Below are 26,991 nucleotides of genomic sequence, written 5' to 3'. Positions count from 1 at the left end.
TTGTCCTCATTGTCCTCTGTGTGTCTACTACAAAATACTAGTACAGAAATACAGCAAATTTATTGGAAAACTAAATATACAATTTTTGCTAAGAACATATTATTTTGCTTTAATTCTGAAATGAAAAAGATACAGGGGAAGTATTTAAAAATACTAATATAGTAATATTGTTGAGGGAATTTCTATGAAAGAAATACCATGACATAAATACTAAAAAAATATTTCTGAAATACTACGAAATTACTACAAAGCTAAATGTCAAATTTAGTGTTTAAAAAATAAACCATTTTGCTTTAATTCTGAAAAAATACCATATCATTCCTACTACAGAAACACTTCTGCATAAATATTTCAAAAATACAATAGAAATACAACAAAACCAAGACTACAGTAATACTACTTCAGGAACACTACAAAATATTATGGTAATACTACAAAAATATTAGAAAACCAAATAGAAAATTTAGTGCATCAAATCATATACTATTTTTCTTTCATTGGGAATGTTTCAAAATCAATTTGATCAAACTAATATACTTAAAAATAAATGTAAAAAATAAATAAATACAACATGTTGATGCCTGCACAGACAGACAGATAGATAGATAGATAGATAGATAGATAGATAGATAGATAGATAGATAGATAGATAGATAGATAGATAGATAGATAGATAGATAGATAGATAGATAGATAGATAGATAGGGAGAGAGAGAGATAGAGATAGATAAATAGAGAGCGAGAGAGAGAGAGAGAGAGAGAGAGAGATAAATAGAGAGAGGGAGAGAGAGAGAGAGAGAGAGAGATAAATAGAGAGAGGAGAGAGAGAGAGAGAGAGAGAGAGAGAGAGAGAGAGAGAGAAAGAGAGAGAAAGAGAGAGAGAGAGATAGATAGATAGATAGATAGATAGATAGATAGATAGATAAATAGAGAGAGAGAGATAGATAGATAGGGAGAGAGAGAGAGAGAGAGAGAGAGAGAGAGGGAGATAGGGAGAGAGAGATATATAGATAGATAGATAGATAGATAGATAGATAGATAGAGAGAGAGAGAGAGAGAGAGACAGAGAGAGAGAGAGAGAGAGAGAGAGAGAGAGAGAAATAGAGAGAGAGAGAGAGAGAGAGAGAGAGAGAGAGAGCGAGACAGAGAGAGAGAGAGAGAAAGATAGATAGATAGATAGATAGATAGATAGATAGATAGATAGATAGATAGATAGGGAGAGAGACAGAGAGAGAGAGAGATAGGGAGAGAGAGAGAGAGAGTAGCTCAGGAGGTAGAGCGCTCGTCTTGGGATCAAGGGATCCCAGTTCGAATCCCGGCTCGTCCGTGTTACATGTCGAAGTGTCCTTGGGTAAGACACTGAACCCCTAAAACCCCCAATAAGCAGGTTAGCGCCTTACATGGCTGCAAGGCCGCTATTGGGAAATGTGGAGCACATTGTAAAGCGCTTTGGGAAGTCATTGACTTGAAAAGCGCTATATAAAATGCAGATCATTTCATTTCATTTCATTTCATTTCATAGATGGATAGAGAGAGAGAGAGAGATTTGAAAAATTGAAAAATTGAAAAAAAAAAAGTTTAAAAATGATTACAGAAAATAAAATCAAAACAATAATCAACCTGTAAAAACGTTGCACTCAAGTAATTGTATTTTGAAAACACCATGCTTTTGTTCCGAAAAAACGCAAGACGCATACCGGAAGTACTTTTTTCATTTAGGTCTCCAATTACTGTACGTATCAAGAGAAGTAGCCATCGTAGAATTGCTACAGAATCTATATATTTTTTCTGTAAACGTTGTTTTTAAAATAGTTTGGGTTTCCTGTCTTTGATAATGGAGTCTGGCGATACAGGTAATGTTATGTTCGTGTAGTCTGTATTCTTAGTCAGCATTTGTAGTTAGCATTTAGCTTCGGTTAGCATCGGGTTAGCATTAGTATCATAGCTACCGTGCCAGCATCATCGTTATTTCTCTATTTAGAATACACAATAATATATTTTATTACGAATTACATTGAAATTGTATGCAAAAGCGAGATATGTGGTCTTGTCTGTGAAAGGTTATTGGTGTCGTCTGTTTTCCCCCTTTTAGGGAGAGGAGGATGGAAAAACAAGAACTCGCAGCCACAGAAACAAAAGATCAATATGAATATTATCCGCCGCCAAGAGGAACTCATAGCTGAAAAAAAGAAGCAAATTGAGGCCAGACTGGCAGAGCAAGCCAAAGTCAATGCAAAAACCCCAAACAAGAGTCTGCCTCCCAGGTAAAAGCATCATACTTTGCAGTAGAGCCATGGGATATGACATGATCCTATCTGAAGTTGTGATCGAAAAGTAAGATTGTGATTTAGTGGGGGATAAAGACCTATGCTAATTAGCTAATACATTTCTAACCCCCTAGTACCAAAGATAAAACATTCAAATAGCTAAATATTATACAATAAGTACAGGGATCAGAATGGAGATTTTCATTTTCAGCTGAAATAGCCAGGGGCCGCAGGCGAAGCCCCCCTGAAGCCAACAGCATTTATCTTATTTACTATGTGAAAATTGCACTAGAATGAATTAAATCCAACAAAACAGAAACCATGTATTTTTTTTCAGTTTTAAGATGTTTAAAACAATTGGGGGATTACAATGTTACAACCATCACCATTGTTGTTGTGTTTTGATGATGAAGATGGACCTTGTATTTAGCTACTAATCAACAATATATATGAAAATATATACATTAATAACCATTCATCATTAATTTGAAAATAGAATGCACAAACTGAACATGCTTAAAGAAAATACATGTCAGTCTGTGACAGTCTTCTCCAGCCATGACCACTTCAATTTATTCTTGATTCCTTTATCAATCTCGGAGACAAAAGCCTCGTCTTCTTTTCTTAGTATTTTCATATTTACTTTTTCAAACACTCATTTCACCGTTTGAAAAGACCGGAAGGAGCGCCATGTTTGAGAAAGCCAATGCTCTGAACAAAAGCTCCGCTGATTGGTTATCAGCGAACCAATCGACCAATGGTAGGAGTCGATCTATTTGTTGTGTGTTATAGATCTAATGCGCTGCGCTTCTTTTTGCCGATTTTTCTCGCGATCTCTAACTGCTAACTTGGGGTGATGAAACAGTCACGTGTCATACCTCACCCCCCCAAAATATTTTCTCATCGAATTTAGACGATTTACGGGAATGACCTTTGGGGTTCAAAAACAGCGGGGATCCGCGGAAAATTCTGATCCCTGTAAGTACTACTCATGTGCAATGTTCCCTGTAATTTTCCTTACGGGTCTGACCGTTCACACAAAGTCGGTGAGCAACGTTTGAAACAACAGTGAGCAACGGCAATCCCAAGTGTGGCATCTGAGTCATTATCAAACATGTCCAAAACTTGACATCACGTTACAATTTGCGGAGTTTCCGGCAATGCAAAATCATTTTTCACTTTTGAATGAATTGACTAAAGTACTATTGCAAAGGTTCCAGGGCCTACAGACGTCGTTTGTTTTTACAACGATCCTTTCACAAGATTTTCATTTCTTTTTTTTCCTGGTATCTTTTGTCGCATAATACTAACATTTTTGGCGGCTTATTGAGTCGGTTGCACGATACAGAACTGTATTTAATCACAATTTTTAGTGGAAGTACAATGTTGGCAACAAGATTGACTTGGTATAATTGGAAATGATTTGAATGCAACACAAACTTTTTCTTCTTTTTCCTTGTTTTTTTAATTCCTTTAAAAAAATCTCATTGTGTTTATTTTTTCCTAGCTGTTACTTTTTTCTTTTTGTTCTCTATTTCCTTTTTTTACTTTGTTTCTTTCTTTTCTTTTTTTTTCTGAAATTTTCCTTCTTTTTTCTCTTTCTTTTGTTTCTTTTTTTCTCAGCTTTTCACTACTTTTTCATTTTGGTATTTTTTTCTCTTTTGTTCTATTTCCCCCCTTTCCTTTAAGTCATTTTTTGCACAACTTTACATAATATTTGGTCGTGTAGGGATTAAAGAAGCAAAATCAACCTGAAGAGCCGTTTGGGACCCGCAAGAGCCGGTTCTCTTTAGTGAACCGAGCCGAAGAAGCCAGTTCTCGAAAAACTCTACCGAATTTACTCAACTTTGTTCGACTTTGAGATTGACTTCAAAATACCGCATTTAGAACACAGCGTCATGGGAACCCGTGTATTTTGACCTTCATGCACTGTAACTTTGACTTAATTTGCTTCTTAATTAGCAATTTGGAGCCCTCATTTTTGTGCGCTGGCTAGATTTTCTTGTGCGCTGAGAATGTGTGGGCAGTGCGCGATCGCGCACGCGCGCAGCGTAGAGGGAACATTGCTCATGTGTTATATACGCGTATAGGATGTCGCAAAATTATTTGCTGTGGATGTCTTGTAATGTAGTGGAGAAAATGCTGTAAAGGAGGGCCAAAATCATAAGGCGGGGTCGCCATATCCCAGGTTTTCTACTGTACTAACATTTAATAACAAGTAATTGCATGTGTTACATATAAGCTGACTTTACAATTTCTTTTTTTTGTTTTCTAATTGAATAGTTCACCCGTGATTGAATCACCCTCCTCAAACAAGTTTGTAAATGACGGCAGTTTCTTGCAGCAGTTCATGATGATGCAAAAGCAGAAACCCAACAATGTTTCTGGTCAGTATTTCTTGTTTATCATTTGAACTTTTGTAGATACAGATGGGGGGCTGTCGGAACGTCAAGGGGTAAATATCATATGATTTAGCACCTTTTCCATTCAGAATAGAATTCTAACATTAAAGTTACCCCAATTTTAGCTGACCTGAACTAGCTCCCAGTCAGTTTAAGATGTGATTTCAAGGTTCTGTTGGTAATATACAACATTTTGGATGTACCGTATTTTTCGCACTTTAAGGCGCACAGGGTTATAGGGCGCACCCCGAAAAAATAGTTTTTGGTCCTATATTTGACATACATAAGACGCGGCGGATTATAAGGCGCTACAATGGGAACGTGGACAAAACAGTCAGATAGTTCAGTCCAACTGATTACCCCCTTAACATTCCCAAAGCTTGCAAAGAAGCAAATACGTGTCGTAGACACGTGCGGATGCGGTGTCCGTACGATGTCACTCAAATGCATCGATCCAAATATCATTCGGAAGGTTAAAGTCTTGGGATTCAAGGAATGCCAACCATTCCTTAGTTTCTAGTTTCTTTTTCGCTCGCAACTTTACTCTGCATATGACAATAAACACTTGGAATTGAGTTTAATTTTAAAATAGACACTCCATTCCATCCATTATCTGCACCGCTTATCACAGAAACATCGAGTTCAGTCTGAAACAAGATACAGGGAAAATATATAGCCGGAGTAGCTCACCGAAGTTGTTCAATAATAATGTGCAACCATGGTCCTCTTATATCCGTGAGTGTAGTAAATCTAGGAGAGTAAAATATTTACAAATACAGTACAGAATAGTAAAATAGTGTTTTCTCTATGCCTTCAACCCAACTTGCTATTCACATTCATCTTTTTCGGCCAATTGCAGGCTTTGTTTTGCCCCTTTAGCCTATGCCAGCCTGTAAATGATAAAAAGGATCCGCCCCCTTTACCTCCGAATAACTTTAGCCAATAGTGATCGATTCAACTGATGATTGACACATCTTTTTCGGCCAATTGCAGGCTTTGTTTTGCGCCTTTAGCCTATGCGAGCCTGTAAATGATAAAAAGGATCCTCCCCTTTACCTCCGAATAGCTTGAGCCAATAGTGATCGATTCAAATGATGATTGACACATTGGTTAGCCAATGAAACGCCGGTAAATAAATCCCAGCAGACACCGCGGACTACTTGGCGTTCGGGGGGAAATCGAGTCGGCGGCTGCTGCATTAGTTGCAAGACTTTGCGACTTAATATTGATCCATAAATAAGGCGCACTGTATTATAAGGCGCATGCTCAGCTTTTGAAAAAAATAGAGGCTTTTAGGTGCGCCTTATAGTGCGGAAAATACGGTACATGCCCCGTCATAACTTTCCGATTTAGTTCCCTCCTGTGTTCAAGTTTTTGTTTTCTCATGCTGAGGTTTTGAGTTTTTCCTTGCCCTCATGCAGGTTTCAGATCAGGGGATTGTGTAATTGTAGTCTGTACAGCCCTTTCAGACTTCTTGTGATTTAGGGCTTTACATTTAAACATGAATTGATATCAATAGAATAGTCTTTATTGTCATTTATAGAAACGCACAATGAGATTAGACACAGCATTCCAGGATAAACACGAAATAAATACTTAAAATAGAAAAATGAAATAAAATAATGTTTTTATATTTACATGGTAGTGCTTGGAGACTAGCCTAAGTTGTTAGTGCTATTTCATTTCGTGATGATACAATTACTATTTATTATGAATGCATTCAAATTGTTTTTGATATATTGCCTAGCCCTTAATTAACCTGTCACTTTGAAATCATGTTGCTATTTTACTTAATTAGAATAAGTGCTCAATTAAAATAAGTGCTCCACCTTGTCTCATAAATGCAAATTACATCACTTCAACTCTACCATTTCATTATAAGGGTCTGAAACCATACATTTTAGGTATTAAATATTGAAATATTAATGTAAAGTGTTATATGATGAGTAATGTAGATCCATTACACTTTCTCCACAACCGATGAAACACAAGTTACTGTACTAAAATTCAATCACATCTTATCTATCCTCATTGTTCGATTTAGTTGTCACTGATGTTTCAAGACCTGTTTAAAACTGTGATAAGAAGGCATGGATTTTTCTATTCCTCATATTTCAATAATACAATATTATTCAAGGTGTTTCTTTTTGTGACGCAAACGCAGATTTCCCTATGGCTGTATCCAGGATTGGGTAGGGTTACTTCAACTGGATTACTTTGGATTACTTTTGGATTACTCCAATAACAAATATGCTAATAAAAGACGAAAGAAACTAAATATGAATAAAATGATGACTCACAACACATGGTAAGCTTTCTCTCCTGGCTTTGATCTCTTTGATCTCCGTCAAAACTAACATTAAATGCGACAAAAACAAAATTAAAATAAATCCAAACAGCTTGCCAACATCAATTTTGCCGCTCGATGTATTCCAAGCCTGCACAAAATTTAGTAATTTTATTCATATTTAATTTGTTTTGTCTTTTATTAGCATATTTGGTATTGGAGTAATCCAAAAGTCATTGAAAGTAATCCCGTTAAAGTAACCCTACCCAACCCTGGCTATATCTGTACTTTTGAGGTGGTGCATCAGTCATAGTCTTGCCTAGGTTGCTACAATGGCCTTTGCGTGAAATCATCATAATTCTGTAATGGCGATTGTAAACAGAAGTTTCCCTCAAACATCAACTTTTCTCATGCTGCAGATCTTACAAAAAAAAGTAAAATGATTTATGCCCCTGCCGCTGCGTTATCATTTGACAGTTCTGGTTACCGCGATATTAATCCATCCATCCATTATCTGCACCGCTTATCCTCAGTAGGGTCACGGGTGTGCTGGAGCCCATCCCAGCTAACTTCGGAGAGTGGGCAGGGGACACAGGGGACAGACAATTCACTCGCTCATTCACACCTAGGGACAATTTGGACCGGCCAATTCACCTGAAATGCATGTCTTTGGAATGTGGAAGGAAACCGGAGTGCCCGGAGGAAACCCACGCAAGCACGGGGAGAACATGCAAACTCCACACAGGAGGTTCGATCTCGTGACCTCAGAACTGTGCCGCGCACGCGCTTACCACTGCGCCGCCGTGCTGCCCTCAAATTTATTAATTAGATCTAAACTATTTTAAAACTTTGATTTGAATCAATACAAGTCGTACAAATTTGAGGTATTTGAGTTATGAAATAATGTGTTTTTTCCCAATTAATAAATGGGAAAATCCCAGAATGTTCTATAGTTCAGGCCAAAATGTTGTCGCTACTTGTTTCCTTAATTAAAATGATTCTTTTCTCCAGTTTCCCCCAGTGACACCAAAAGTCAACCATCATCCACAGGAGGAACCGCATTGCAAAGAAAAAGTATTTTAACTGGCAAGCGGCCCGGTGTGGGCAGCATGCTCACCCAGTTTAAAAGTTACTCACAGTCCAAGAAGAATCCGGTCCTCAGCCAGAGGCCTAGTGTCTTTTGTTCGCCGGAAGACGACGATGACGACGAGGAGATCGATTCCTCGGAACTCTTTAACATGAAAGGTAAATAACAACTCATGCGTGTCCATTTAGCCCCGGAGAAAAAAGTAGGGATGCACAGAAATGAATGAAATGTGAAAACCCAAAATGAAACGCCAGAAAAGGGAATAACATATTCATTTTGCACGACCTTGCTAAATGCACAGAATAAAATGATAAACAAGTGATATATCGGCATATTAAGAGATGCTAATTTTAAGTGTTTCATTTATTACAGGAGTCAGGAACCTTTTTGACCCAAAGAGCCATAAAAGCAAACATGTTTTAAAAAGAAATTGAGAAAGCCAAATCATATATTTTCATAGAAAATTGAAAAAACTGCCAAACACGCTCTCTAGACAAAAGCTAATTCTTCAGCACATTTGATTTCACTGTGTGTCATTTGATAGTTTCATCATGTATGAAATGATAATAATGCCAAATCCCGTGTCCCAAATCAATGTAAATATGCCATTTACAATTTGTCTTCTGTTGAGGCAATTTTTTCCATGAAATTTGTCCTTAATAATGGTTTCAAAACAATGTGCATGCAAAGTTCTTTTGTAAAAATGTCACAAATGACTGCAAACGATAAGCATGTGGTCATATTCACTTCGAGTGTAGACTGCACTGCGCGAGAGAGAGAGAGAAGGAAGTGCCTTGCGCTGTGTGCAGGGATCCGCCCACCTGTACTGCTCACCCAATCAAAGTCGTTTGCCAGCGTTTTGATTTATCAGTTGAAATAGTTTCTTATCGAACTTCTGCATGAAGTTGCTTCGGCTTCATATGGACCAAAATCGGGATGAAATCGCTTGACTTTGGAACGCCACAGAGAGATTTGCAGTAGTTACATTTTATTTCGGAGCCATACGTACTCATGAAAAGAGCCGTATATGGCTCCCGAGCCATAGGTTCCCTACCCCTGATTTATCAAATTCTCATAGAACATCAAAAAAGACTTTTTCTGTATTTTCTGGACTCTCCCGGTTGCAAGTCGCACTAGCCCAAAAAAAATGCAAAAAAAGATACAAGTCGCACTGGGAGTATAAGTTATTTTTGGGGGGGAAATTTGTTTGATAAAATCCAGCACCCAAAACGTGAATGTCATCTTAAAATGCAATCTTAAAGATAAAATGGAGAACGTGGTATACTAACATTACACTTGCGTGCATATCTTAGACACTCTAGAACACAAGGATACTGCTGGAAGTGTGAATTTCCCTGAATAAAGTACTATCTATATATCTATATCTATCTAGCAGCTGAAATCAAACGTGGAAGAAAAAGTAAATGCGAGTTTTTGAGAAATTGTCTTGCTGGTAAAAGTTTGTCAGAGTTCCCGTTGTTCACCTCTGTCTCCTTTTTTGCGGATATAAAAAAATAATAATAAACAGCTTTGTCTTGCACAAACTCCGCCACAAATGAAAGCCAGCTTCAGGTGGCTCGCCTCACTACAGATTCTTTTATGGATTCAATTTTTTTCTTTAGGCCAAAAATCGAAAATTTTATTTTGGCTATTTTCGGCAGAGATGTTTTTTGTGCCAAACCTTCTGTGCGTCCCTAAAAAAAAGCAAAATTCAGGGTTTCCCCTGTCTTGCTCAAGGGGTGCATGTAGTTTAAGACTGACATTTTGTCTCAGGTAAGCAAAGAGTTCATGTACTGATAGCCTGCTTAAAGTTTCTCCCCCAGAGGACCCCGACACTAGACTGATTATCAACAAGATGGCCTCTTTTGTGGCGGAGGGGGGACCTGAGCTGGAGAAGAGGGCCAAGGAGGACTACAAGGACGATCCCGTCTTCTCGTAAGTCTGAAGGACGGCTCCAGATGATTGCGCTCGTCAAATATTCATTTCCTGCATCTTCTGACCTTTTCAGGTTTTTATACAATAGAAACAGTATGGAGTATTTTTACTACAAAAAAAAAGTGGCCGAGTTGAGAAAGAATGCTCCGACGTCCAATAATACGACGGTGAATGGTAAGGGGATGTTTAATGGAGATTTGCATTTTGTATTTTACTAACTACCTTAGATTTGCACTCACAAGTGCTGCATTTACAATACAGTAGATCCCGGGATATGACATACATTTTGAGGTGGGGATCGAAAGGTAAACCTAATGTCACGGGTCGGGATCCTTTTTGACTCAAAGAGCCATAAAAGCAAAATATATTCCTTTTATTTGGGGAAAGAGCCACACCATATATTATGATACAAATTGACTCAATTGCTAAACCCGCGCCCCAGACAAAAGCTTCGTCTTCAGCACATTTATTTTGGATGATTTGATAAAAATGATGAAAAGAGAATAATGCCGGAGCCCGTGTCCTAAAATCAACAAACATACCACTTTAAACTTGTCTCTTTCTTGCAATGACTCAAGATCAGTTAAACTCATTTTGACCCTTTTTTCATACATATTGGTTTCAAAACCAGATGCAAGCAGTTATTTTGTAAAAACGTCACAAGATTCTGCAAACAGGGAGCCTGATGTGGAGCCTGATGTGCTTACCTTTGGCGCAGACGGAGTAGGGCGAGAGATGGGCGGGATTGGTTGCACTTTTTGCATAGCTCCACCGACCCCTCCCACTCACCCAATCCAATAACTTGAAGTTCTCTTCCGGTGTTTTGGCGATTTTACAGTTTGTTCTGTGGATTCATCATAAGGTATCTGAACACTGAACACAGATTATATAGTGAGCTTTTATATAAAGGATTCTTTAGCGTTGTACAGCCAAAACGAGTTTTTTTTTGGGTGTAACTTTAAATTGTAGTTAAAAACGTGCCCTATATATTCTGCGAAGTACTGCTTAATAGTTCAGCTTTGGTTTGGCTTTGCGTGTATCTGAACAGGATTAATGGTTCAAGTTTTGAACGAGATGGAGAAAATTTGCATGCAATCAAATTTGTCTCTGAGCCTCAGGTACTCCTAGAAAGAGCCATATATATAGCTCGCGAGCCCTAGGTTCCCAACCGCTGCCCAATGTGTAGCTAATGCATTCCATCCCCCCCGTCCCCCAGGTAAAAACTTGAAAATATCTAAATATTATTATTAAAGTACTAAATATGTATAACAAGCTTAATGGCTTGGCGTTGCAGGGCATTCTACTTGGGCAAGGTTGTTGGGGCTGTGGTGTGTTTAAAAAGTGAGCCACCAGGGAGTGCCAAAGAGCCGCATGCAGCTCCAAAGCCGCTTGTACACAAAGGCGGATGTTTATCGATTTTTGTTGGGATTTATTGGATGTGCTTTGACACCAAACCTAGCTAAAGACACTCCCAGAGGCCTAAAGTACAACTGTGTACATTTTTTAAAAATTGGTTTAGCCGTTTTGGAGCCTATAAGCCACATAGGAACACACAGACATAAATCGGAATTTACAAAGTAGTTTAGATTTAGAAATATATGTGTATGATTAAATAATATTATAAACTAATGTACGAGAAAATTAGAAATGTGATTTCCTTTTGATGTGATGTGACGTGACTGGTGCGTTGGAGTAGCGGGTAGATACATCGAGCGGTACGGCGTATTAAAAATGAAACTAAATTTCAAACTTCCACTTGCGAGAATTCCCATGCCCTTAATTTGCTTTAATCATACATTTATTTTAAATAATAGTCCCTCTCAGTGATTGGTTACAGCCATACATGCACCTCGGCATGGCTAATAATGCGTCTGCCTTTTTTGTATTTCTTGATAATTGCAAGCTCTGGTTCCATGGTTATCGTGTTTCGCTTTTCCCTTTATGTATTGCCGAGTTGCAAAGTATTTTCGAAGCACACAAAATTCTAAACTGAATGAAAAGAATAGCATTGCATCATGGGAGGTAGTTCAGCCAATGTCAGTATTTTCTTGTTGCTGTGACGCAAACCAATAGCAGACGTATATAGAGACGTAACTCGTCATATGCACGAACATGGCAAAAATTACATTTTAGACACTTATGGGGCTTGCAAAATAATTAGTTGTTGATATGATATAGCGGTGAAAACGCTGTATAGGGGGACGAAATTACCATAAGGGGGTGTAGCCGTATCCCGGGTGTCTACTGTACTTAAATAAGTAGATGGTAAAAATCTTCTTTTTGCCGTGTGGATTGCCTAAAATTTTCAGGCGTTCGTCTCATCCAGGGGTCAGGAACCTTATTGACCCAAAGTGCCATAAAAGCAAAAATATTTATATATTCGTTTTTGAGAGAGCCACACCATATATATAAAGACAAAATTTAAGAAAACACCTAAATCCACTCTCCAGACAAAAGCTAATTATTCAGCACATTTTATTTCACTGTGTGACGTTTGATGAGTTGATCAAATCTGCCATAATAATATTATAATAATAATGCCAGAGCCTGTGTCCCATATCAATATAATTATATCACTTAAAATAGGTCTCCCTCCTAAAGTTACTTGAGGGTGCTGAGGCTTTTTTTTTTTTTTATCCTAAATCAGGGGTGTCAAATAGGCGGCCCGTGGGCCGGATCAGGCCCGCTAAGGGATTGAATCCGGCCTGCGTGACGACGCTCAGAGAAGCGCAAGAGAAAGAAAAATATGTCCACTTGATGTTGCCAAAGCCAGGTGCCTCTCACAAACGCTGTACTTTCTCTCTCTCTCTCTCTTCCTCCTTTTTTCTTTCTCTCTCTATCTCTCTTTCTGTCACTCTCTCTCTCTTTTTCTCTTTCTTTGTTCCTCTTTGTCTCTTTCTCTCTGTCTTTTTACCTTCTTTTGTCTCTCTTTTCTTTTTCTCCTTTTTTTATCTCTCTCTCTCTTGCTTGCTCCTTCTCTTTTATCTCTTTCTCTCTTTCCATTTTTCTTTGGATTTTGTCCCCCCCCCCCCTCTCTCTCTCTCTCTCTCTGTCTCTTTCTTTGTCCCATCCTCTCTACTTTTATCCCCTTCTCCTTCTCTTTTTTCTTTCTGTTTTATCTTTATCTCTAACCTATTAGTCCGGCCCTCGAGTGAACGTTTGTTCTATTGTTTGGCCCCCGAGTTAAAATGAGTTTGACACCCCTGTCCTAAATAATGGTTTCAAAAGTGGGTGCAAGCAAAGTACTTCTGTAAAAAATGTCTACAAAAGGGGATTACCAACGTATTCGCCTTCAGTGCAGACGGCGTTGGGCAAGAAGGAGTACGCGCTTCCTGTCCTGTGTATAGCTCCGCCCTTTCCTACGACTTACCCAATCAAATTGCTCTAGGTGCTTTGCTAGAGCCTCTGGGTGAAACATTGTTGTGGAATGTGGATAATAACTAATTATAAGTATGTAGGCATCTGGTGAAGGTTGTGGGATGACGTTGTCGGGGCGGACGACCTTCACGAGATATCTTAACTTTATTTGAGAACACTCTAAGAGCCAATGTTGAACGTCTGGAACTTTGAACGTGTCCCGAATGCAATAAAGCGCGTTCCCTTTTTGCCATATCTCCTCTCTGCGTATTTTTGGGGGCGACGCCCAACGACATTCTCTACAAAAACGTTTGTTTTGGGTTCAAGTTTGTTGTGTGTCTTTTCATTGTCTAAACAATGAAAATTGAATGCTTCGTGGGCTCCCATAAAGTATAAATTAGCGATATACAGCCAAAACAGGGTCTAGTGGTGTCACTCCTTGACTCTAAACTTTCTCTCTTTTCCATGTTTTTGGTTCATCTCTCTCTTTTCTCTCCCTCTCTTACTTTCCTTCCCTTTTCTCTCTATAACTTTCTTTTTCTCTTTCATCCTTACACTCTCTCTCCCCTTTTGAATTCTTTCTCTCTCCCTCTTTTGCGTTTTCCTTCTTTTTCTCACTTTCTCTCTCCTAAATTGTGTCCTACATATACCGCACCGAAGCCATTCTTAGCATTGTCTCAGCATCGCGTCCGTGACTATAAGCTCTGTGTGTAACTGTACATTAAATTATTGCACAAGATCTATTTTACCTCTGTTAGGAATTAAAACTATATCACAAATGTAACGTTTACCAAATTGTTCGAATTGGTTATCTGACTCCATTAACCAAACACAAACTCTACTCTCCTAACAATGCGTGCTCGTTTCTTAATTTTAGGGAAACATATTGACAAGAGACAGGCATTTTCACACGGGGGCAGATTTATTTTCTTAAAGTATTAAGTGAATTCCATCGAATTAAGCAGAATTATTGTCGAATTAGTCTAAATAGTCTTAGTCGAGCCTCCCATCTCTCGTCTCTGCTCCCTCTCCTTCCGTCTTCCGTCTTTTTGACACGTCGGGGCATCGGTCACCCCCTATGGGCCGTGCTGACTCCTCCCATGAGCGTGCTGACTCCTCCTCCCATGGGCGCGCCTCGCCGAAGGGCATCGCGGATGTTTGTCCTTGTGCGTCTGGCGTTCTCCCGTCAGCATTCACAGGAATTCTGTTATCAAAAGACGTCTGATGCATTCCAGTCAGCCTAACCTTCTAATGTACCTTGAAGAAAAACAGTCAGTGAATCTCTCTACTGCATCAAACGGAGTACATGTACTTATTTTGTAGTTAATTTTATAATATCCGTTATGGTCAAATGTATAAAATCTTTCACCTCCAAGCCATATGGTCTCAGCAGTTGGTTCCCGACCCCTGGTTTAATGACCCATTCGTTTTTGTTTTCAATTGAGTATCATTTCCTAAACAGCAGTAAATACACAAATCAAAAAAATGGTAATATCAAGAATACTAGTATTCCATGTGTCGATAGCATTTATTAGGAAAAAGTGTTTCCATGAGTCAATTCCCCACTCACTCACCGGCGCTGTGCCCGTTGCTCCTTCCCCCTCTTTGTTTTATCCCCCTTGGCTCTAGACTGGTTGAGTTTGGTACAGTAGTATCGTATCATTTGAGCCCCAGTACTGATAGACTGCTTAAAGTCTCCCCCCCAGTGGACGCGGAAACCCAGGAAGTGGCCGAGCAGCTGGCCAAGTTTGTGGCTGAGAACGGTCCGGAGACGGAAAGTATCGCCATGGAACGCAACCGCCACAACCCCCCATTCAGGTAGGCTCCTTTCCGATCCGACCCGCTGAATGCCGACTTGTTTCCCAATGCCTTTCTATCCCCCGCAGTTTTCTATTCGATCCGGGAAGCCCCGCTCATCGGTACTACAAAGAGAAACTACGAGAGTACACCGCCGGAGCCCGCCGGGCGGATTCTCCTCCGAATCCGGCTAAGTCCGGGACGGAGCTCCGCAAACCGGTGGGCTTGATTCCGGACCCTCCGGCGCAAAGTCAAACGGAAGAGCGAGAGGCGGCGCCCGTCAAACGCAAGAGGAAGAGTCGATGGGGGGCCGAAGGCGACAAAGTGGACATTGCCGTTCCTGTTGTGCTTGCTCCTCAGGAACTTACCCTTATGGACCCGAGCCTGCCTTCCCTCTCAGGTACTACCAAGGTCTTTCTCAATCTCTGTTTCTTTTCTAAGGGCGGCATTAGCTCAGGTGGTAGAGCGCTCGTCTTGCGATTAAGGTTCGATTCCCGGCTCCTCTGTGTTATATGCCGAAGTGTCCTTGGGCAAGACACTGAATCCCTAATGCCCCCAATAAGCAGGTCGCCTTGCATGGCTGCTATTGGTGTGTGAATGTGTGTGAATGGGTAAGTGTGAAGTTCATTGTAAAGCGCTTTGGGAGGTCTTCATTGACTTGAAAAGCGCTATATAAATGCAGACCATTTACCATTCAGCATCTTGATCATCCTCAAAACGTTTGAACGCTGACTCCCTAATGGTGTGTGTGTGTGTGTGTGTGTGTGTGTGTGTGTGTGTGTGTGTGTGTGTGTGTGTGTGTGTGTGTGTGTGTGTGTGTGTGTGTGTGTGTGTGTGTGTGTGAAAACGAGTCCTGTTTTTCTGACTAGTGCCCTTTGTTTTTTAATATTACCATTTCTGTCTTTCAGGATATATTTCTTTCATTAATTTTTTTTGTATCTCTGACTAATTTTTTTTAAAGGCTTTTGTTTTTCTTTCTTGCGTTTATTGATTATTCTTTGCAATTTCTTTGTATTTTTTTTTTTTTTTTTTTTTGGAAAAGGTGTTTTTTCTTTTTTTTATGACAGGTTTCTTTTTAAGATCTTTGATTTTGGAGTATTTTTTTCTGTTTAATGATTTTTTTTTCCCCCACAATATATTTTATTCCCAAAGCGCTTTACAATGTGCTTCACACTTACCCATTCACACATACACTCACACACTAATAGGGAGTCAGCCATGCAAGGCGCCTACCTACTTATCGGGGGCATTAGAGATTCAGTGTCTTGTAAGACGGAGGAGCCGGGAATCAAACCTGCGACCTTTTTACCTCCAGAGCTACTGTAATATAGTCCAAAAAAAACACAGACAAGTAGGCAAGTTCACCCGGGAATTCGTGAAATGGGATTTGATCTGATTCGACTGAACGAGCAAGAAGTGAGCATTAGAAAGAGAGTGAGAAAGAAAGGGAGGGCAAAGGAGAGATAAAGTGAGAAAAAGAAGGAAAATCCAAAAGGGGGAGAGAGGGTAAGAATGAAAGAGAAAAAGAAAAAGAGTTATAGAGAGAAAAGGGAAGGAAAGTAAGAGAGGGAGAGAAAAGAGAGATAAACCAAAAGCATGGGAGAGAGAGAGAGAAAGAAATACTACTAGAATAGAATAGAATAGAATATACCTTTATTGTCATTGTTACAAAATGGGTTAACATATTGTGACAACAAAATTGGGCATGACACTCCAGTTTTACACATTCACAGTGAGGTATGAGCCAAGAAGATAAAGGAACAGAGAAGATAAGGTTATAAAACAAGGGGGATAAGGCTATAGTTATAATTGACATGGTATTTACACAAGAAATGAAAACAGTTGCTTTGTGAGTTGTACCTCACTTGGGTGACATCAAGTGGACATATTTAAAACTGCAGCTTGTTTTTCTCTTGCGCTTCCTTTTTTTTATGACAGGTTTCTTTTTAAGATCTTTGATTTTGGCGTATTTTTTTTCTGTTTAATGATTTTTTCCCCCCACAATATATTTTACCCTATTTTGGGGAATATGATATTCCAGTATTCCCAATTTTCATAATATATTTTGTTCTATTTTGCATCAGTTTTTTTTTTTCTTCAAATGTTTGCATTCTCGTGATATAGTTTTTTCTATTACGGTATTAGAAATATTTTTTCTAGATTTTTATTTTATTTATGTTTTTTTATTGAAATCTTTTTTGTTTTTCAAAATACATTTTCTTGATTAATATATTTCATTTTCAAATTGTATTAATTCAATTTCTACATGAGGGCAAATAATACACAAATACTGTCAACATAAAATATAGGTTATTCTTATTTTTTGGGGAATATGATTTTCCAGTATTCCCAATTTTCAGAATATATTTTGTTCTATTTTGCATCTGTTTGTTTTTTTTCTTCAAATGTTTGTTTCTTGTAATATAGTTTTCCTTTTACGGTATTATTTCTTGTTTTCTTTTTTATTTTAAGGGGCTTTGATTTTGTTTTGATTTTGTTTTTTTTTTCATTGAAATCTTTTTTGTTTTTCAGAATACATTTTCTTGATTAATATATTTGGTTTCCAAATTGTATTCATTCAAATATTATCTTTTTAAAATTTTTAAATTTTATTTATTTCATTTTTCAGACAACTTTTTAAGGCTTTCTTGTTGTTTTTTTACTATTCTGTTTATTGATTTTTTTTTTTTTGGTATGTTTTTTTTTTTTAACATTATTATTTTTTCTTCCTGCTTTTCTGACTATTTTTAAGGAAGTATTTTTGTATGTTCTGTTCATTGAATCTTTTAAGCCCCAGATTAGGCATTGGCACTTAAGAGAACAAAGATGTACAATTTATAATTTCTATTATTGTTCATATCCTTAAATTATGATTAACTTTTTTTTTTTTTTTTTTTAATATTGTGGTCATATCCTGTCTTTAGAACAAGATCTTCAAGGTCTAGGTTACAAGAAAGGGAAGCCCGCCGGTCTTGTCGGTGTGACGGAATTGTCTGATGACCAGAAGAAGCAGCTCAAAGAGCAACAGGAGGTAAGGACGTCCTCGTGCATAAATGCAAAGGAAACCTTTTGCAAATATTGGGTCAACGCGAGTACCTCCACTTCACTTTGCAGATGCAAGAAATGTACGAAATGATCATGAAGCACAAGCGCGCCATGGCGGAGATGCAGCAGATGTGGGAAAAGGCCATCAAAGATCACCAACACGAGTACGACAGCGACGAAGAAGTGGACCAGGAGGCCGGCACCTGGGAGCATCGGCTGCGACAAATGGAAATGGAGAAGACCAGAGGTGAGGAGTGACGTTGAATCACATTTCGGTCAAATTCGGTTCTTAAAAAGACGCATTTCTTCTGGATTTCCTCAGAGTGGGCAGAGTCTTTGACCGATATGGGCAAAGGGAAACACTTCATCGGAGACTTCCTGCCTCCTGAGGAGCTCGAAAAGTTTATGGAGACTTTTAAAGCACTCAAGGTCGGACAATGTTGAACTTTGACAAGGACTAAGTCAAGTCATGTTTATTTGTGACGCCCTAAATCACAAAGAGTCTCAAAGAGCATATAGCAGTATCCGCCCTACAACGGCATTAGCTTTAGAAGAACTATTACCTACGGTAACTGCAGCCTTCCCTTCGTACACTGGGTCTGTTGACTCGCTTACAAACAACTTTAATACTACTTTGGTTAATGTTCTTGATTGTGTGGCGCCCCTTAGGCATACATTTCGACCTGAGAAGCATACACCTTGGTTTACTGAAGAAACCAGGTCACTCAAACAAGGTTGCAGGAAACTTGAACGAAAATGGCGCTCTACAAAGCTGGAGGTCTTCCGACTGGCCCGGTGTGACAGCTTGCTGAAATATAAAGTAGCTCTTGCCTCAGCTAAAGTATCGTTTTTCTCTAAGATTATCGTTAGACATAAGAATAATCCGAAATTTTTGTTTGACACAGTGGCGAAACTTACCAGACAACAACTTGACCCAAATAGTTCTACTTATTCTGCTAATGACTTTATGGATTTTTTTTAATAAAAAGATTCAACTCATCAGGAATGAAATTTTAAATGAACGCTCTGTAACCTCATCCTACCTCAAAGATGTGGAGGTGTTAGGTAAGGACAGTGTCGGCGATTGTTCAGAAACATTCTCCAGTTTCAATGATTTGTCCCTTGATAGTCTTACACAGATGGTCAGTAGGGCCAAACAAAACAAACCATAGATTATTGCAAACTCCAGACTATTATGACACCATCCTCTCATCTAAAACCTACATGAGGGCAAATAATACACATATTATCAACATAAAATAGGTTATTCATTTGATGATAATGGCGGCGCGCATGGACGCAGCAGCTCACAGCTCTTCAGCTAATTTTCTATTTATTACTGTTCTCTTATCGGTGTTGTGGAATGCTCTTCTCCCTGAGATCTGATCTGCAACCTCAGTGGAAATGTTTAAATCTAAGCTTAAAACTCACTTAAACTCACTCAACCTAAACTGCTCATGTGTAATAATCTTTGAAGCCCTTTGAGACTCTTTGTGATTAAGGGCTATACACATAAAAATGACTTGACTTATCTTTTTTGCTTTCTTTTCTGTACATTATGTGTCGCCAATAATACCTATAGTCGGGAAGAACTTTTACATTTGGGTCAGCGTGTAAATTTCGACTTTTTGAGCACTTTATACCACCTTTGATTCCCGCAAGAAATACAAAGGGTTGCGGGATGTCCGTGGGTGACTAACCCACTTACGAAGCGGCGGAGACGGCGTAGGCATCGCAAACAAAAGCGGGGCTGTCGCTCGGGCAATGGTGCTAAGCTAAGGGAGCCACATCGGCGAAATGGCAGAGAAAGACATGAAGATGACGGCATTGTGCCTAATCCCACCAATATTTCTTCATCGATCTTGCCTGTCAACCGACGCCTGAAACTTGTTAGGGAAAAAACTATATTACAAATGTAGCCCTTACCAAATTATTCGAATTAGTTATCTGACTCCATTGACCAAACGTAACCTTCATTCTCCCAACAATGCGTGCTCTTTTCTTAATGGAAAAAATATTGGCAAGAGAGCGGCATTTCCACACAGGGGCAGATTTATCTTCTTAAAGGATTTAACTAAGTGAATTCCATCGAATTAGCCAAATTATTGTCGAATTTGTCTAATTAGTCTTCATCAAGCCTCCCTCTGAAGATTGATCTCCCATCCCCTCTGAAGTTCTGTCTTTTGAAGTTCTTTTCACAAGACGGCATGTTGGCCCCACCCCCCCATGGGCGGGCCAGGTACTCCCCACGTGGCCTCCACCTAGTCGCCATCTCGTCTGGACCGGTCAAAACATCCCCACGTCATCAGGACTCCAAACATGGCCTACCACCTGCGTCATAAACAGAACTAAACAAAACATTCGCATTCAAAACGGCGCGACTCGCCACCGACTTTAGATAGATAGATAGATAGATAGATAGATAGATAGATACTTTGTTCATCCCCGAAGGGAAATTCACATTTCCAGCAGCATCCCTGAGCTGAGAACAATCGAGAACAATCGAAAATAACACGGGAGCTGCTGGAGTGGCTGCCATTCGTGACGGCGCCGGAAGAAAAGATTCAATTAAGAGCCCTCTCTGTGAAATATCTTCAGGGCATTCAATAAATGTAACTTGTATATAATTGTATAAAATCCCCTATAGTCAAAAAAATAGAATATAAAATCCTTCAAACTCAACACGCCCGAACGGCAACATCTTATGACGATTTCTACATAGACTTCATTATTTTATTTATGCATTATTTAATTATTTAAGTATTTCACTTTTGTATTTTCTATGAGAGGTTGGCGATTTAAGGACATCATATTTTGAAGGGCTTAAGTAAACCGTGATTTTAAAAAAATTTAAAAAGATGAGGCTGTCCCCTAGATGATGGCTGGGATGGGTTCCGGCGTCCATTGTTTGCAGTACTATATTTGTGCCACATTGCCCCAAAAATGCACTTTATTGTATTTTGTAATTGCATTTTTTTTTATTTGTAGAGTAAATATCCCAAAAAGTCAAATCATAAGATTGCATAAAAATAAATGAACCGGGAACTGAATAGATATAGGTTAGTGCAGCGGTGTCAAACTCATTTTAACTCGGGGGGCCACACGATAAAACAAACATCTGTCGGGGGCTGGACTAGTTGATTAAAGAGAAAGAAAAGAGATAAAGAAATAGGAGAAAGGGAGGGAAAAGGAGAGAGGGCGGGAATAAGAAAGAAAACGAGAGAGAGGGAGAGAGCGTGAGAAACAAAAGATAAAAAGTCGTGAGAGAGGGGGGAAAAGAAAGGGAGAGGAAGAAAGAAATCCAAAGACAAATAGAGAGACAGAAGGGGAGAAAAGAGAAAAGAAAGCGCGAAGGGTAGGAAGAGAGAAAGAAAAGGAAAAAAGGTAGTTAGAGTAAAAGAAGTTAAAAAGACAGAGAGAAAGAGAAAAAGAGCAACAAAGGAAGAGAAAAAGAGAGACATAAAGAGTGAAAGAGACAGAGAGTGGGAGAAAAAGGATGGAAAAGAGAGAGAGAGAGATATAAATACAAGTACAGTGTCTTTGTTCGAGGCACCTGGTTTTGGCAACATCAAGTTGACATATTTCAACCTGCAGCTTGTTTTTCTCTTGCGCTTCTCTGAGTATTGTCTCGCGGGCCCGATTCAATCCCTTAGCGGGCCTGATCTGGCCTGTTTGACACCTGTGTGTTAGTGTATGATGAATAAAGCAGTGTGAAGGATTCAAGTAAAATTGACTCTAAATGGGCTGTTTAATCCATCTCATCCCACCTTCCTTCCCCGGCAGGAGGGGCGTGACCCAGATTACTCCGAGTACAAAGAGTTCAAGTTGACCGTGGAGAATTTGGGTTTCCGCATGCTGATGAAGATGGGCTGGAAGGAGGGCGACGGCCTCGGCAGCGAGGGTCAAGGCATCACGGCTCCTGTCAACAAGTGCGTAATTGAGCAAAAACTCTTTTCATATCACAAGGGAAGGTTTTGTTTTTGGTTTGAACAATTTTATTGACACTATTAACAGCAAATAAACAACACTTTTGTCGACACTTTTAACAGCAATTAAGCATATTCACAATTTCGTTATATCTGACAATGTGACGTTTGAACCATTTTTTCCGACATTTTTAACAGCAATTAAACGCACAATTTCATGAGATCATATCCCGACAATATGAGTTTTTATCGACACTTTTAACAGCAATTAAATACATCCACAATTTCATTAGATCGTATTCTAACAATATGAGGTGGTCAGAATTTTTATTTAGGACATTGTTTACAAAACATCAGTCGTAACGATGGGGAACTCGGTTATCAGTCATGAGAATATCATTAATTGTGAACATTTTAAATCATGGGTTCGATGCGCTATTTTTCATTGTGCTCTTATTACATTGAGAAGGTCGGTCATGGAGTTTGGAAGAGTATGTGATAGGCGTAAGTTAGGTGTGAATGTTGGGAAGAGTAAGGGGATGAAGTGTTTGATGGAATGGGCATGGCGTTTGAAATCAGGTTGCATGGACAGGTGCCAGTGTTCATTTGACCTGTGAAAAGTGATGAGTCCCCAGGACTCGCATGCTCAAAAATCTATGGGTCCCAACAGAGATCTATGGCTCCCCAAAATTGAGTCTTATCCAGGTTGAAATTGTAAATCGGTGACAGATGTATAATAAAAATCTATATATTCATTCAGTTTTAATCATCAAATTATGAATTCATTTTCTGCATCAAATTACTGTTGGTAATATACCGATTAAAGGGATAACCACAAACCTGTCTTTTTTTTATTTTCTCCTTTTATACTTCCTTTTTTTCTTAACTTTTTTATACAACATCATTCGTAATATCAATCATTAAAGCAAGTGAGCCGTTGGAGAGTCGGCTCTTTTTAATAAGTTGAGCCAAAAAAGCCAGTTCTCTAACAAAAGACGGACTTCCTCTCACTACACAACAAGATCTCGTTGGCCGAGATCGGCGTGCGGACGAAAACTCGAACCGCGAGACCAAAATAACAATGGCGGATCTGCCTGACGAAAGGTTTGGAGTGCAGTAAATCTTTGTTTAAAAAAAAGTAATCGGGTAATAATGACAATTTTGTGGCAAAAAAGGTTGCGTCCCGGGGACGCACGTTGGTTTGAGAAGATGCGTCCCCAGCAAAAATCATGCGTCTAGGACGCAGGGACGCAGGCAAACCAGAACACTGCAGGTGCTGGAAGAAGTCGAAAGCTTTATGTACTTGGGTTGTGATGTGGCTGCAGTTGGTGGAATGGATTGCGAGGTACTGCACAGAGTCAATCAAGGAAGCAAGGTTTTGGGTGCTCTGAGGAGAGTGATGAGCAACAAGAGTATGAGTATAGATGTTAAGAGGGGACTGTATGAGAGTGTGATTGTGCCGACTGTGTTGTATGGTGCAGAGACTTGGAGCCTGAACGCAGATTTGAGAAGGAAATGAAATGTTTTTGAGATGGAGTGTTTGAGGAGTATGATAGCAGTGACAAGATCGGATAGATTGAGAAATGAAATGCTAAGAGACAGAACTGGAGTAGTCGTGGAACTGAGCAAGCGTGTGGATAAGAGAGTACTCGGTTGGTTTGGACACATGGAGAGGATGAGTGAGGATCTACAGAGCAGAAGTCAATGGAAGGAGACCAAGAAGAAGGCCGCCATTGACGTGGATGGATGGTGTTATGAGTGCACTGCAGGAAAAAGGTCTAAATCTAGTGAAAGCTTGAGCTCTTGTTGGTGATAGGAATGAGTGGAGAGGTGTTGTAAAAGGATAGTGGGATGTTTAGACACGTTCTATGATGCAGCAGGTGTAAACCAGCGAAAGCTGTCGGGCCCTGCTGTTGAACAGAAGTCAAGTCAAGTCAAATTTATTCATATAGCCCTTAATCACAAAAATGGACTGGGACTGCACAGGATTACAATGACACAATTCCCTGATCTTAAACCAACATGCAGGCAAGGAACAACTCAAAACCTCAGCGTGAGGAAAGAGAAACCTTGAGAAGGGACCTCACATGTGGTATCCCCCTCTCAGGATGACCAGGGTGAATTACATTTAGCATTATAGTACACAAACATAGTAAACACTAGGTAAGATGTTGAAAATTTGTCCGGAAAGTGCATGACAGCAACGACGCCCCCAGCCTGTAAACTAGTCTAGAAAGTCTATGACGGCCACGACGCAGCCTCCCATCTCTGCCAGCTGGTCCATGCAGGCGTTCACATGCTTCATGTCAAACGCTGGTCCACTGACTCAGAAGAGTGTGTTGTGTCACCCTGACCCGAGCGACACGGCTGCTTTCTCGTGTCCCCTTTCATCTGGAGGGACAAAAGTATGACCAACTTAGATGCTGAGGTGCTGAACTTGTTTGAGTTTTAGGCATTTGGGTTGGCCCTGGTCCCAAAATTTTTATGTGTGTTTTTTGGCTATTTTTTCCTCTTATTTTATTTGTTATTGTATGTGTTTGTCTTGCTGTCGGTCACCCCTCTTGAGGGATATGACCAAGGTAGATAGATAGATAGACCATCTAACCCAGGAGTCCCCATTTTTTTTCCTGTGAGGGCTACTTAACTTTTCCCTTCTCTGAAGAGGGGCCGGGGTCAGTTTGTAACAGAAAAAGTGTGATGATTGCAGGAGTGATCATTTATTGTACATCTCACCTGCAAAATAGATGGTAAATGTCAGTCTCACACGACACCATTTACCTGTTGACATTAAGAGTGATTTATTGAACAAGTCTCATTAAATCACGTGAGGTCCCGTGAGACTTGCCCCAAAGACCCTTCTCTGACCTGTGAGACTATGTCATTTAGTGGTGATATACTGGTAGTTCACTTTTTCTGCTTTACAAAACAACACCAAAATATAACATTTTAACTAGTCAGCAACCCTTGTTGCGCCGTATAAAATAGTTACTAACTAATAGTTAATAATGAAAATAGTTCATAACTAAGGAACATTTTATTGCAAAAGTCCAACTTTATTATCAAATACAAATACACTTATATGAAAAAAAAATCTAAATGCTTTCTGGGATTGTTCAGGGGGCCGGACCAAATGTGGAGGCGGGCCGTAGTTTGGGGACCACTGATCTAACCCATCCAATATTTAACGTGGCAGGGGAACGACGGCCATGAACGGCGCCGGGTTCGGCGTGGACCGTCCGGCTGAGCTGGCGAGAGGCGACAACGAGTACGACGCCTTCAGGAAGAGGATGATGCTGGCCTACCGTTTCAGACCCAACCCCCTGGTAACCCCCCCCCCCCCCCCCCCATCCCATCCTCAAATCCGCATACAAACATGTGACGGTTGACGCGTAATCCATCCATTTCTTGTCACAGAACAATCCGCGGAGGCCGTATTACTGAAGATAGCGTCGAGCGTCCGCTTCCTCCTGAAACGCGATTTCCTCACAGTCTATTTTGTGACACGGCTCGATTTCCCCCAAATGTTACCTGACAGAAGGTGGATCACAATCTTTACTGTTTCCCAAGATTAAAAACAGCTTGTACATCAGGGGTGTCAAACACATTTGAACTCGGGGGCCGCACCATAGAACAAACATTCTGTCGGGGGCCGGACTAGTAGATTCAAGAGAAAGAAAAAGAGATAAAGAAATAAGAGAAAGAGGGAGGGTAAAGGAGAGAGGGCGGGACAAAGAAAGAAAAAGAGAGAGCGTGAGAGAGAGCATGAGAATCAAAAGAGATAAAAAGTCGTGAGAGAGGGATAATGAAATGATATGAAATGATCTGCATTTACATAGCGCTTTTCAAGTCAATGACTTCCCAAAGCGCTTTACAATGCGAAAAGAAAGGGAGAGGAGTAAAGAAATCCAAAGAGAAATAGAAAGACAGAAGGAGAGAAAAGAAAGCACAAAGTGTAGGAAGAGAGAAAGATAGAAGGAGAGAAAAGGAAAAAAGGATGTTCGAGCAAAAGAGGTTAAAAGACACAGAGAGAGAAAGAGACAAAAAGCCACAAAGGAAGAGAAAAAGAGAGACACAGAGTGTAAAAGAGACAGAGAGTGGGAGAAAAGGGGTGGAAAAGAAAGAGAGAGAGAGAGAAATAAATACAAGTACAGTGTCTTTGTGAGAGAAACCTGGCTTTGGCAACATCAAGTTAGATAGATAGATAGATAGATAGATACTTTATTCATCCGCTTTGGGAAATTCACATTTCCAGCAGCATCCCTGAGCTGAGAACAGTACAATAATAAAGCCAAAAGAATGCAATATACAAATACCCAGTGTGACGTGCAAATGCCCACTGTAGCGTGTTATATAGAGTAACTAAATAGTGCTACACAGAATACATATTGCAGTAAGATTCGGTAATATCCAATGTAGGTGGTGTGGTTTAATGTGGGCCTTTACTCTGCCGGGTGGAGTTAAAGAGCCTCACGGCATGAGGAAGAAAAGATCTCTTCAGTCTGTCCGTAGTACAAGACAGTGACAGCGGTCTGTCGCTGAAACTGCTCTTCTGTCTGGAGATAATGCTGTGTAGTGGATGCGATGGATTGTCCACGATTGACCTCAGCTTTTTCAGTGCTCGTCTCTCAGCTACTGTTGTTAGGCTGTCCGGCTCTTTGCCCACAACAGAGCTCGCTTTCCTAGCCAGTTTATTGAGACGAGAGGCATCCAAGTTGACATATTTCAACCTGCAGCTCGTTTTTCTCTTGCACTTCTCTGGGTGTTGACTCGCGGGCCGGATGCAATCCCTTAGCGGGCCTGATCTGGCCCGTGGGGCGACTGTTTGACACCTGTGGGTTAGTGGATGACAGGGGTGTCCAACTCATTTGAAATCGGGGGGCCACACGAT

The 26,991-nt window shown here is 39.8% G+C and overlaps 1 protein-coding gene across 1 annotated transcript; it reads left to right on the top strand.

Annotated features, from left to right (window-relative positions):
* The first annotated feature begins 1,688 nt into the window (after positions 1-1,688).
* sugp1 (SURP and G patch domain containing 1) lies at positions 1,689-25,692 on the top strand. The gene is made up of 14 exons (XM_088352542.1): positions 1,689-1,853; positions 2,093-2,264; positions 4,551-4,654; positions 7,968-8,201; positions 9,855-9,978; positions 10,052-10,152; positions 15,030-15,153; positions 15,222-15,532; positions 18,057-18,163; positions 18,247-18,424; positions 18,500-18,606; positions 21,961-22,106; positions 25,297-25,426; positions 25,518-25,692. Exons 1-14 carry the CDS (start codon positions 1,835-1,837, stop codon positions 25,542-25,544), a joined length of 1,884 nt encoding a protein of 627 aa, XP_088208668.1. The 5' UTR covers positions 1,689-1,834; the 3' UTR covers positions 25,545-25,692.
* Positions 25,693-26,991: the final 1,299 nt, after the last annotated feature.

Source organism: Urocampus carinirostris, chromosome 1, assembly GCF_059441175.1.
Source record: "Urocampus carinirostris isolate Australia breed hairy pipefish chromosome 1, RoL_Ucar_1.0, whole genome shotgun sequence".
In the NCBI taxonomy this organism is placed as follows: Eukaryota; Metazoa; Chordata; class Actinopteri; order Syngnathiformes; family Syngnathidae; genus Urocampus; species Urocampus carinirostris.
This window is presented reverse-complemented; position numbering and strand designations above follow the sequence as displayed.

Coding starts and splice junctions, on each gene's coding strand:
- sugp1 (XM_088352542.1), top strand. Junction 9,979..10,051: donor AAGGACGATCCCGTCTTCTC/GTAAGTCTGAAG, acceptor TGACCTTTTCAG/GTTTTTATACAATAGAAACA. Junction 10,153..15,029: donor CAATAATACGACGGTGAATG/GTAAGGGGATGT, acceptor GACTGCTTAAAG/TCTCCCCCCCAGTGGACGCG.